Raw genomic sequence first — 12,585 nt, 5'->3', positions numbered from 1 at the left:
GTTCCTTCAGGATTCACTCCATTATTTTCTTGAAATCCTTACAGCAACCTTTTAAGGTTAGCCAGTATGATCTTTCCATATTTCAGAGTTCTGAGGCTAGGAAAAATGGCTTACTAAAACCACTTAGAGAATTCCTTTTAGAAATAAGATTTGACCCAGTGACTTTCTGATTTATGAGTTTAACACTTAAGTCTTAAGGTCGAAGATATCCCTGCAGTTAGTTCCTTCTTTACCCAAATATGGTAATTTGGATGCATCTGAAGTGGTGATGGGTCTACAAATACATGCTGCAGTGGAGGGAATCATTGTATGTCATTGTGAAGTGCCAAAACCTCAAATACGCTGGTAATCTTATGTATATAAATTGAGCTATTTAATGTGTTTTAATAAATGTAAAAAAAAATTACTTTAGTCATCCAGCTTGTTACTGAAGGTGAGAGTTCATTTATTTATTTAGATTATTTCAATTTTGCCTTTATATAAATGAACATTTGGATAGAAAAACTACTTATATAATTTTCCTTATATCTTTGTAAATAAAAGTGTCCTTTTTTCTAAAGTGAACACCAATCATTTAGGGAAGTAGCATAGAATATCCTTGAAAGGCCCAGCTCTTGTGATCTACAGCGAAGCTCTGAGGAGAAACAGTATGCATTCAGTTATTTTAGTCCATACAGATGATTAGAGCCTTTGACAAAAGCTGGTTCTTTCCCCACCTTTAAACAGACAGGAACTGTTGCTGAGGTAATCTATGTGAAGTGCTTACAATATTTAGAAAAAGAGCTATATAAATGCTAATTCGTTTATGTGTATGGTGAGATAGGGAGAATAGGAGTTTAATAGTGGCTTTGCCTGTCGCCCATATTATTTTGATGTAAGCATAGTTCCTACAGAGATTGCAAACCTGTGTGCCTTGGCTTATATTCTGCAGCTGAGAACTGCCATGATTGAATGTTCCTCCATCTAAACATTTTCCCCCTCCATATAGAAAGCTAGGCTGTCAGGGCTTTTCCACTGATGCTATTTTTCTGTGTGCAGGATTTTGAGTTTTTTTTGTTTTGGCATGGAGAGGCCTTCAGTCACATGAGCTCACCCCCTTCCCCAGCAGTCTGAATTTTAACAACTCAGACACACTTCTCATTAATCTAGTGCTCAATGGCATCTTATCATATCTTTGATTTTGATTCTTGTCAACCTCCTTTCATTTCTTTCCCTTCTATTCTCCATGGGCTAAATTAAGTTAGCTCCATTCCCACATTGTGTATCCATTAACGGACCTGTACCAAACTAGCACGTTGTAGGTGGGGTGTAGGTGGGTTTCCCTAGACATGCTATTTTTATATATCCAGGAAATATTTTATATAGGAGAGTATTTAAGTTTTCTAACCCCCAACCTAACATTTGAACTGGTAGAGCACAGCAACAAATACATCATGCAGGGATTTTGCTTTAACTCTTGGTTTAGCAAGTGGAGAAGTATGTACACACATTTTAAAGGTACACACCTTCCAATCACATTCCAAATAGCTCTTTTGCTTTCTTAGGGCAGCAGTTTATGATGATTCCTTCCTTCCACTGTAGACTCCCACTCGGTTGTTTCTAAGGGTCCATTGACCATCTGAAACAAAATTTCCGTAGGGGACTTGATAGAAATTGCTGCCCTCTAAAGAACATTGTTAGTTGTTTTTAACTCTGGAATGAAGTGGCTGGATACAGGTCATAATTTTCAATCTTTTTGCACACCCCACGGATTTAAAAAGCTCCTTCTTTTAAAAAAATTCTGAGAGTTAAGATTTCAAGAATCCAGTTTACAACCCATGAGGTTGTAATAATTCTTTCAGAATTATGAATCATATAAACGACTGTCTGTAGTAACCAAGTATTGAAAATCAATTTTTGCCAATGCTTTCTGCATTTTTAAATTTTCTAATTACTGAAATAATACATGAGGAACAGTGCTGCTGGACTTTTTAATTGGTACTTCTGTTTTTTTTTTAAAGTTCTCTGATGCTTTTGGGATTAAAAGGGGATATAAAAATATTTCTGAAGCTTTCCCTCTTAAGTTGTGATACTTCCTATGTATTATATTGCCCTATAATGAAGGTTTCAGTAGTTCTGTGGTATATCAAACACCTGTTCTCCCCTTACATTTTTCAAAAAAATTGCTTCAGTGAAATCTTTTGAGATCTGTAAGAGTAATGTGAACAGGGAGGGGAAATGCAATGCAATGTGCAAGTACCAATGAGATCTTATATGATCCCCAGATGGTAAAATCTCTTATTATTTGTCAGCACCCAGTCAGGGTTGCTACACAGAGGCAAGCAATGGCAAACCACCTCTGAACATCTTTTGCCTTGAAAACCCTATGAGGTTGCCCTAGGTTGGCTGTGATTTGACAGTTCTTTCCACCGGCACAACCATATCATGTTAACGTTATGGTTTAAACCATTTAATTTTTTAAACTACTACTTTTATTTGATTTTGCTTTGAAGAAGTGCAAGCAATGGCAATTTATTGGAATTAATATTTGACAGGAGTCATTACAGATCCTTGGACATTAGCCCTGTGACTAAGTAGCTGTCTCTTTCACAATATATAATTGGTGAAATGTTTTTTTTACAAACAGAAAATGGTTTTAACCTTATAAGGATTTTTTGGAAAAATATATGGAGTTGAATTAAACTAGCAAGCTCCATAGCAGTATGAAATGGCATAACCCTGTCAATGGTTTCCAAGTTTTTGCATGGGAAGAAAATCTGATTTTTCCTTCAGCTATTAATAAATATTAGATTTTGTTCTTACAGTGATTGATTTATGTCTGGACTGTATTACCAGATTGTAGATGGAACTCATAGAACACTCCCCTCTACACTCTAAGAAAGACTCATTCACATAGAAAATTGGCATGTGAGGGAGAAGGCAAAAATTCCTTGCTGTTTGAACTTAGTATAATAGTACAACCCTAAACATCATTACACCTGTCAGAACCCATTGATTTCAATTGACTTAGAAGGATGTACCTTTGTTTAGGATTGCACTGTAAGTTTTGTTCATGGAGGGAAGTTCCATGAGAGCCTGTAGGTGAAGTGGTACAGTCAAGTTACTGGATTACCCCCCTATCTGCTATTTGTGAGAATTTTAGTCCTTAACAGAGATGTAAAAGTTCTGGAAATTTTCAAATTATGGAGAAAAACTGTTGCCCCTCAATTTTGTAATACAGTTTTTCCCTTGGAAACATTGAAAAAAAGGTGCTCTGGTGGAATGCTGGTCACCTGAGCAACTGCAGTCAAATATGTCAGTCTGAATACTCCATAGAGTCAACAGTGCTTTTGCCCAAGTGGCAGCTTGCCTGTTATTCAAGTTGCAGCACAATGGCACCTGATAGCAGTGGGTGGAGTGAAGGGCCCTTACTCATGGTTCCACATGCACACATTCCTTATGTAAGGGAAAGTATCCCCCGCCTAACAACTTTCTTCAGATAGTTTTCTTTCTTAACCATTAAATCAGATGGCCTTGTTTTAGGGTTGCCAACCTCCAGGTGGTGGCTGGAGATCTCTCAGAATTGTAGCTGATCTCCAGGTAACAGAGATCCATTTCCCTGGAGGAAATGGCTGCTTTGGAAGAGGGACTGTATGATATTATACCCCACTGAGGTCCCTCCCCTCCCCAAACCCTGCCCTCTCAAGGCTCCACCCCCAAATCTCCAGGAATTTTCCAACCCAGAGATGGCAACCCTACCTGGTTTCTTAAGCCATGTAGCTACAGGCCTATAGGAACTGAAAAACAAGTCAGAAGCAAGAAGAAATCATATGCTATAACAGTAATCATGAGACTATTTCATACATTACACAAAGCTAGGTTTACCATTGAAAGTATGCTTGGTAGGGATCCTCAACCAACGCCCCCCCTCCCACCTGAATGTATATGTATGATGCACATATTTGCAAAAAAATTATCTCCACTTGTTTTCCCTTTCCATTTCCAATGTACATAGACAGACAACTTACAGGGAGACCTGGGTGGAAAAGTAATGTTTGTACTGACCCTTTACAGTGGCACAGGACTTAAGGTCTCAGGTAACAGGCATCCTATTGAAGGGGATGGGGCTCCCTGTGATATGATGTGGTGCTTTGTGAAGTGCTATTGTGGTGTGTATGTGTGGGGGAGATTGGCTTCTAGAGTCTATTTAAAAGAGAGTCTTGTAACTTACAGTAATTTTCTGTTTATTTGCTACTATTTCAATAAATTAATGCTTCAACACTATTATCATCTGGGCTGAGACTTTCAGCAAAAGTTCATATTGATTGTAAAAGTTCATGTTCATCTTTCATGGAACTTAAATTCCATATCTGTCTCCATTTTCCAAGTGCAGCTCATTTTCTGATGTCAAAACCATTGCCTCATTGACAGTTTTCAGCACAGCAGTCAACTGGTGCCAGAAGAGCTTTTGTTTGTGTTCCTCTGGGCTCCATTTTAAGTAGGTTTTCCTTTTCAATAACTTTCTAAGCTTGCTGAATTTCTGTGGAATGCTGTTGGGTGGGAGCTCTTCCAGTACAACCATAATGAGAGAATCTTGATTTTCATTAAGGACCCGATGTTCAGCAAAGTACAGCTCATACTGGCACCAGCAACTGTTGACAAAACTAGGTGACAGCACAAAAAGAACTTTGTGGCTGTTCTCAATGCAATAGAAAATGTTCCCAAGAACTGGATGCCCTGGCTTGAAGTCTCTCTCATGGTAACATACCTTAAACCCACTTGTTTCCAGCTTTTCCAGCAGAGTTCCTTTAATCCACGGTGCATCATCTTCACTGTATGAAATGAATGCATCATATGGTTTGTGTTGTGGTCTCTTTTCGTATTGTTTCTTCTTAGCCACGCACCAATACCAACCCATCTTTATATACCAGGGTCCATCAAAGTGCCAGCAAAGTGTCATGATGGTGGATATAACCAAGATGGCCACACAGGCTGTAATTCCCATTTGAAAGCCAAGAGAACAATTGAATAGTGTTAGGTTACTGTGTTCAACCAAAAGACCCCATTTACCAGGAGGGTAGCTGCACAACATGTCTTCTTTGCCATTTATCTGCACTTGTGAGCTAGACAGATATGTGTTTACAAACCAGTACAAGTCACAGTTGCAAAAAAAATGTTTTCCCTGGATAGTCAAAACTTGCAGATTTTTTAAATGCTTAAATGTCTCTTTCATGAGTATGGTAATAGCGTTGTTGCTTATGTCCAATTCAAGCAATGATTGAGGAAGAGACCCTGGTTGCAGAACAGAAATTTTGTTTCCAGACAAATTAAAATATTTCAGTGCAGGCAGAAATTTTCCTGTGTGATCCAACAGCTCTGTAATTATATTGTGGCTCATATCTAGGTGGGTGAGGGAGGAGAAAGAAATGCTCAGATACAGCTCTGTTACTAGATTTCTAGAAACATTTAGGGATTCTATTTTTTGCTGTGCTTCCTGGAGTGGGAACACGTGTAGGTTATTTTTACTAACATCAAGTTCTTTCAGTGAGAGTGGAAGATGCTCAGATGGGAAACGACCTCTCATTTTATTGTTTTGAATGTGTAACACTGTTAAATTGGAGAAATGGCTGATATCAATTAAACTTTCGATGTTACTGTTGCTTAAATCGAGGTGCTGCAAGGAAGCTGGCAACTGGGGGAATGAAAGCATAGGGTTATTACTAATGTCTAGAAAAAGAAGTTTCTCCATTTTGTTTGCAAACCATTTTGGAAGCTCTACAATAGAACAATTTGACATTTGTAGACGCTTTACCTGCTGGGGGAGACTTTGAATGGGAGTCTGTGGGACATCAATACGAGAAACAACTTCTGGATGGTACACTGCCTGTTTTGTTCTTAAGTGTTGAAGAAAAAAGCCCGGGCCATGTGCTTGAGGTTTGTATATAAAATGGTTTCCTTGAATGTATATCTCTTCTAAGTGAAAATTTCCCCTCCCAAACTCCTTTGGTATTTTGTTAATACGTGTGAAAGACAAATCAATACTTTTGAGAGTTGAAGGGAGACACAGCTTGTCCAAAGTGTTGAGTGGGTTGTGGCTAAGGTTTAAAAACAAAAGCTTGCTGGGCTCCAAATTACACATCTCACTTCTGTGAGTAGCACTGTTAGTTATTTTGTTGTAACTCACATCAACAGAGTGCATGTTCTTCATTTCAAGGAGGAGTGAAATTAGGGCTGTGAGATCAATGTTCAGATGGTTGTGACTGGCATTAAGCTCTCTAATTTTGTCCATTGTAGCATTGCAAGAATCCATTTTCTCTTTCAGGTTGCTGCCAGATAGTTCTCTGTGTGATAGATTAAGCACTCCCTTCACCAGGATCCCGCAGCCATTATCGCCCCTTAGTGCAGAAGGCAGAAATTCAGTTTCCCTTCTAGCTTGTCTTTTGTGATCCAGAACACGGTGCTTCAACATTGGATTGACATTTAAAAGCCACTTGTTTCCTTGCTGCTTCTCTGCTAGCACTGGAAGCCCTGTTGTGTTCTGCAAGGATTGTTCAGTTTGTGGAGAATCAACTGTTGCAACCTTTTGTGACAGTTTCAGAGGTGAGTTTTGACCTGATATTTCCTGTGGTCGACTATTAAATAAAACAGCTGTTGGCTCGTCTTGAAAGTTCTGATGATGTGATGAATTTACAACTTCTGGATTACTACGAGCAGCCCCCTTGCTACTGGTTAGTTGTTTAATGACGTGAAAAAAATCAAGGACTCTTTTTGGAGTATGAGACTCAAGTAATGATGAGCAGTTTGAGGTTGTGGTAGGCACATAGATCTCATCACCTGGATGTTGAAATTCATCTTCTCCATTACAGAACAGAATAACGAGGTAGAAATATAAAACTCTGGTGCAGATTTCCATTCTGGAGGAGAGAAGAAAAAAACAGTTTGGGTTGGATCCAGCTATCGTTTTCATTCTGTCTTGCTCAGCCCCTATCCAACATGGCTTTTATTCAGGCAGGTGCCATCATCCCAAGCATTGCCTTTTGGGTGGTCAAGGACCATTTCCACCCTTTTTCACCAACAGAAAAACTGCTTGAATCTAACCCTGTAGCTTTCTGGTTAGTATACTCTTAAAGAGACAACAAGCTTTTCACAGTTTTTCAAAGCTGGAATAATGTCAGAAATCTAAGTAGATTTATCAGTATTACCTTGTTTCCCAATATATCTGTATAATCAGAGAGACAGCTTGGCTTTCACTTGACTGTTGCTTTACTCTCATTTTGCCATCATCTTATTTTAACTTTTTAAAAATTAAGTTTGAATGGGTTCCATCTTACAAGAGAAACCCACCCTGTTCTATAGAAACTTTATGAAGACTAGAATCTGCCACAGAAATAACTGGGAACACATTGATTTCAAAGCACTACCAGAGTGTGAATAGTTGTAGTTTGGCACTCAAATGTTACAGAGATGAATGTTTGAGGAAGGAGGAAGACTCCTCACTTGGCAGAAAGCATCATTGGATCCTACCCATGATATTTTCTTTGGTCTACTAATGTGTACATATGTTTAATTACAGAAAGCTAACCATCTCTTGATACAGGCTGCCACAAAAAGCCCTCCTCACACTACAAAAAAGCATCAGATACACAAACAAGCCTATGTGGCGATTGTCAGCACAATTCTGAAAAGACTGGATAGCTGCATAGAATAGTGGGTCTGCTTAGAAGCTGTAGCCACATTCTGGCAGCTATAGTACCAACCTAATGAAGTGAGGAAACAAATCGACAGGGCCAGACTAGTACCCAGAAACAGCCTGCTCCAGGACAAAGCTAAAGGAACTAACAACAGAACACCACTCATTGTCACATACAGTTCCCAGCTCAAACCCATCCAATGTATCATCAGTGACCTACAACCCATCCTGGAAAATGATCTCACTTTCACAAACCCTGGGTGGAAGACCTCTCCTTGCCTACAGACAGCCCCCCAACCTTAAACGACTTCTCACCTACACCCATGAACTGGCTAGCGGAGTCACCAACACAAGTACCAGACCCTGCAACAGACCCAGATGCCAGCTCTGCCCTCATATCTACCCAGGAAATACAATTACGGGACCCAATGGCGTCAACTACACTATCTCTGGCTCTTACAGCTGCTCATCCTCCGACGTGATATATGCCCTCGTGCCAACGATGTCCATCTGCTCTGTACATTGGACAAACCAGCCAACCTCTGCGCAAAAGAATAAATGGACACAAATCTGACATTAAAAATGGCAACATCCAGAAACCAGTGAGACAACACTTCAATCTACCAGGGCACTCCATCAAGGACTTAAAGGTCACTGTAGTTCAACAGAAACCTTTCAAAAACAGAATCTAATGGGAAGCTGCTGAATTGGAATTCATATGTAAATTTGACTCAGGCTTGGATTGAATAGGGACTATGAATGGTTATCTCATTATCAGAAGCAAACTGATTATCAGAAGCCACTGATTGCATCTACTCCTCCTCCCCTCTCCACCTATATATCTGACCAATTTCTTCTTACCCTCCGTGCATCTGAAGAAGAGAACTGTGATTCTTGAAAGCTTATGCTACAGTAAAGTTGGTTAGTCTTAAAGGTGCTACTGGACTCTTTTCTATTTTGCTACTACAGACTAACACGGCTTACTCCTCTGGATTCTGGCAGCTGTTAGGAAATATGTCTCTTGCCAGGACAACACTGGTATTGCTCACTTTTCCCTTTCTAAAGAGCTTGCTAACCGATGATCCTATCAGACATATGATTGTTCCACATCTAAGAATCCTTTGCAATGTTTTGTGGTGCTGTGGCAGATGTAAATGGGTTTCTTTGATACTAAATCAATAACTACATGAACAGCAAGATCCAGTAATACCTTAAAGACCAACAAGATTTTCAGGGTATAAGCTTTTGAGAGTCAGAGCTCCCTTCTTCAGATATCAGGGAGCTCTGACTCTTGAAAGCTTATACCTTAAAAATCTTGTTGTCTTTAAGGCGCTACTGGACTCAAAGCTTGCTGTTTTGCTGCAGACCAGCATGGCTACCCACTTAAAATAACCACATGAGGTTCTACAGCAGCACCTCCTCCAACAGTAAAGACACATTTGTGAAACATCTGTATGTAAAAAGTAGAAAGGGTAAGACAAAGGAAAATGAGAGGAACAAGCTAAGGAGCAACCTCACAGCATGTCACAGAACATGACTTGTACAAAAACTCTCATCCATTTGCAGACTATGGAAACTGGTTTGTGTCTTAACTTGCACATAGAGTGTCCATACAGGCCTTCTTATGCTGGGCTACTGTAACAAAATCTCCTTAACATTTTCTGTTTAATAACAGAAACAATAAGAAAAATAATAGGAAAGAGTAACAAATAATAAGGAATCCTCAACCAGTAGTTTCCCCATTACGTGAAAGTCATACCTGTGCTGTAAACTCACTGGTTTTATGCCAGTTTAAATGTCACAGATCCCACCCCCATTCTGAAGAAACCTGAGAGATGTAGTCTAGTGAGGTACTGAGACTTGTTCATCAGGGACCCCCAACCCCCTCACAGCACTACAATTCTTAGGGTTCTTTTGGAGGTGGTGCGGCTCTTAAACCCATTGAAAATTGTAGTGGACATATAGCAGGGTTAGCAAACAGAAAAATATGAACTTAAAACTGCTGGGGAAAAAGGGTAGCATGAAATACTATCTTCCAACGGTTGTCTACTCACCCATATGTCACTATTCATTTCCTCTCAACCTGGTCCTCTCCCTTCCCTTTTTATGTAGCACACTTGCCTTTTGACTATCTAGAAAGCTGCTGCTCGTTGCTGCTGCTATAGCTCCAGCTGGAGAGATCTGTCTTGTTTGAATGCTGCTTTCCTGCCCAATGAGTTACTTCATGCTCTCTGTCTTGGGCACTGGGAACTCCCCAAACTGGTTCACAGTAACAGAGGTGTCCAGTGTTCTTTCAAGTCAGGATGGGGAAATCTTGAGTTTGCAGAACAGACAGGGATGTGAGCTCTAGGCTTGGAGTTGCAGGAACATCCCGGTAGAGTTTGTTTAAACAAGTGAGACGCCTTATGGGAGGAGACTTAACATGACACAACTGGCAGTCATAATAAGGAAATGTGAACTTGCATGGGAAGGTTTTCACTTCTCTCTGCCTGTACTTCCTTACGTATGTCTCCTGTACCCCCAAGCCCTGCACCGGCATTTTAAGGGAAATCTAAGGGCCCCTGTGTTGTTCCTCATGTCATCTACCCATACTGGAGAGGCCTGCTATGCCACAATCATTATCTTGCTGCACAGAAACCCCCAGCAGCTTCCTCCATATCCTTTTTTCGTCACAGTGCCCAAAATAGCCATAGATGAGGAACAAAGTGGTTTCATGTCGATCTTTGCCATACTCTCATTGCCCTATTTCAGGACCGTGGGAAAACATCTAAAAACCATACTTAACCCTCACATAGTGCCTTAAGTATTTATTTTATTCTTTGATTTAATAAGAGTAATTTATTCTGCTCACAGCATTCGGCCATCTAAAATGAAGGTTTTTGAGATGCTGCAGGTATATTACAGTTGATTGGCAAAGTAGATTTCATGGATGGGAACTACGATTACATTCAGGCACCACAAACTACGTTCATTCATCATGGGCCCAAACTTGGCTTTGTTGCTGTGCTTGTGTGCTTGCTCACTTGTTCCTCCCATCTTATTGAAAATGCTACTGCAGGCTTCCAAATGTAAGTGCCCAAGCAAAGTGGAATTTGTTTCTTCCTGTGTACAATTTTAACCAGTGAAAAATATATTGACGGCAGCTCTATTGTTCCTTTTATTGTTATGTTCTGAAACCAGAGATCATCTGAATTGGAGTATTCAAGCAACTAGTTTTGCTGTATCATCCCTTCTAAGTGAGTCAGTGTGACTGATGTAATTTCCTGCAACGTAGCTACCTCACCCACAAGGAAGCTATGAGCAGTTTCAGCCATCAAATGGGATCTGTTGAGCAATCATCTGTAGGGAGAAGGAAGTTTGTAGGTTTTTGAAAAGCTGGTCAATTGATGGTACAGGAAAAACTTGATTTCTACCTTAATAAATCACCATTAAAAGACGTTAACTATTTCAGATGTTTCATTCGCTCATTGGCTGTAAGATAACTGGACTGATCTAGAAACATGACAAAAGAAAGCCAGAGGACAGGAAGGTAGCCCAGGATTATACGCCTACAGTTTGTGAAGAAACGTTGGGTAGTCCAAAGTCAGAAGCCCTACATTTGTCATGATACCACATGGCTGGACATGCCTAGCCATATCTGATAGTGACCAAAACACTTTCACTGGAGCTGGGTACTTCCCGGTTCAAGTAGCTGCAACGATTGTCCTCAAGAGCCAGGGAAGTGGTGGAGGAGAGGGGGATAAAGGGGGAAGAAATGTCTTATTTACTGCATTTGTAGCCCAATTTTCTCTACAGTAGGGACCCCAAAGTAGATTGTTTTCCCCTCCTCGTTTTTATCCTCACAATAACCCTATGAGATAGGTTAGGCTGAGCATGTGTGTGTGTTTGAGACTGGGCCAAGGTCACCCAGAAAACTTTTATAGCAGAGTGGGTACTTGAAGCTGGGTCTCCCAGAATCCAACCCAACACAAGCCACTACAAAACAAACTACATGAGATGAATTACACGCATACAGCACGTGAACGCACTTACACGTGTTTCCCTGTGGCTTTCCTGTTCACTAGCACACCACAGTCACACTGCACTCGATCCTGCATTTGGGCTGGCACAAGTTTCTTCTGTGTTCCTCTCAGACAAGGGATGGTATTTCATAATGCACCTTCTCTTTGCACATGTTCAAACCTTCCTCTGTAACTTTTCTGTGAGAGAGAATCGTTTACTCCATTGAACATGTCAGGGAAACCCCCCCCCCACCAGGTTTCCTGGTGGCTGGGAGGGCCCCCCCTAAAAAGCGGCGATTCCAGATCTCTGCTGAGATCTTGCAGCTTGGCCTGCCAGGAAAAGGGAGCATCTATGCAAAGGGGGGTGGGGAATCCCCCCTTTCCAAGCACTCCCTTGTTCCCAGGAAAGACTATTCACTTCTTTCCATCTATGCGTAAGACCAATCCATCAATGGATCAGGGGGCTTTCCTTGTAGGCCTTCAAGGCTGTCAGAGGGGTGCTAGGCACCCGGGGGGGAGGGGAGCGCTGCACTACATTGCACAGCGCAGTAAAATTCGGTAAACCTTGGAGCCGCAGCAGCAATGCTTCTTGCTGTCAGCAAGAATCACTGTTTCCTGCCTGTTTGCCCCCAGCCATTTTCAATCTCCATTATTCCCTATGAGGAAAGCTATGGGGGCTATCTAGGGGGATGGGGTGACATTTTGTAAAAAAAAAAAAAAAAAACCTACAAAATTTTCATGGGACATACTCCTGACTGTCCTCTAAAGAGCCCCCATGTTTCATGAAGATTGGCCCATGGGGAGCCATTTTATAGCTCCCCAAAGAAGGTGCCCCAGCCACCCCATTTGTTTCTATTGTGGGGAAAAACTGACTCCCACTGCAGAAATACATGGATCATGGCTTCTCCAGGGTCC

General features: G+C 40.9%; 1 protein-coding gene across 2 annotated transcripts; it reads right to left on the bottom strand.

The window, feature by feature from the left end:
* Positions 1 to 4,231: 4,231 nt before the first annotated feature.
* LOC129330307 (toll-like receptor 2) lies at positions 4,232 to 9,989 on the bottom strand. Of its 2 annotated transcripts, none has more exons than XM_054980431.1 (2): positions 9,724 to 9,989; positions 4,232 to 6,893 (listed from the first exon to the last, which is right to left on the bottom strand). In XM_054980431.1, exon 2 carries the CDS (start codon positions 6,890 to 6,892, stop codon positions 4,337 to 4,339), a length of 2,556 nt encoding a protein of 851 aa, XP_054836406.1. In that variant the 5' UTR covers position 6,893; positions 9,724 to 9,989; the 3' UTR covers positions 4,232 to 4,336. The 2 variants fall into 2 exon arrangements, with proteins under 2 accessions (XP_054836406.1, XP_054836345.1); XM_054980370.1 differs by having other exon boundaries at positions 9,791 to 9,989.
* Between the last annotated feature and the right edge of the window lie 2,596 nt (positions 9,990 to 12,585).

This window comes from Eublepharis macularius, chromosome 1 (assembly GCF_028583425.1).
Source record: "Eublepharis macularius isolate TG4126 chromosome 1, MPM_Emac_v1.0, whole genome shotgun sequence".
NCBI lineage: Eukaryota > Metazoa > Chordata > Lepidosauria > Squamata > Eublepharidae > Eublepharis > Eublepharis macularius.
The sequence above is the reverse complement of the archived record's forward strand: the minus strand, read 5'-3'. Positions and strand labels throughout refer to the sequence as shown.

What these genes read in the sequence shown, in the direction of transcription:
- LOC129330307 (XM_054980431.1), bottom strand. Translation starts at nt 6,892, where the DNA reads ATGGAAATCTGCACCAGAGTTTTATATTTCTACCTCGTTATTCTGTTC.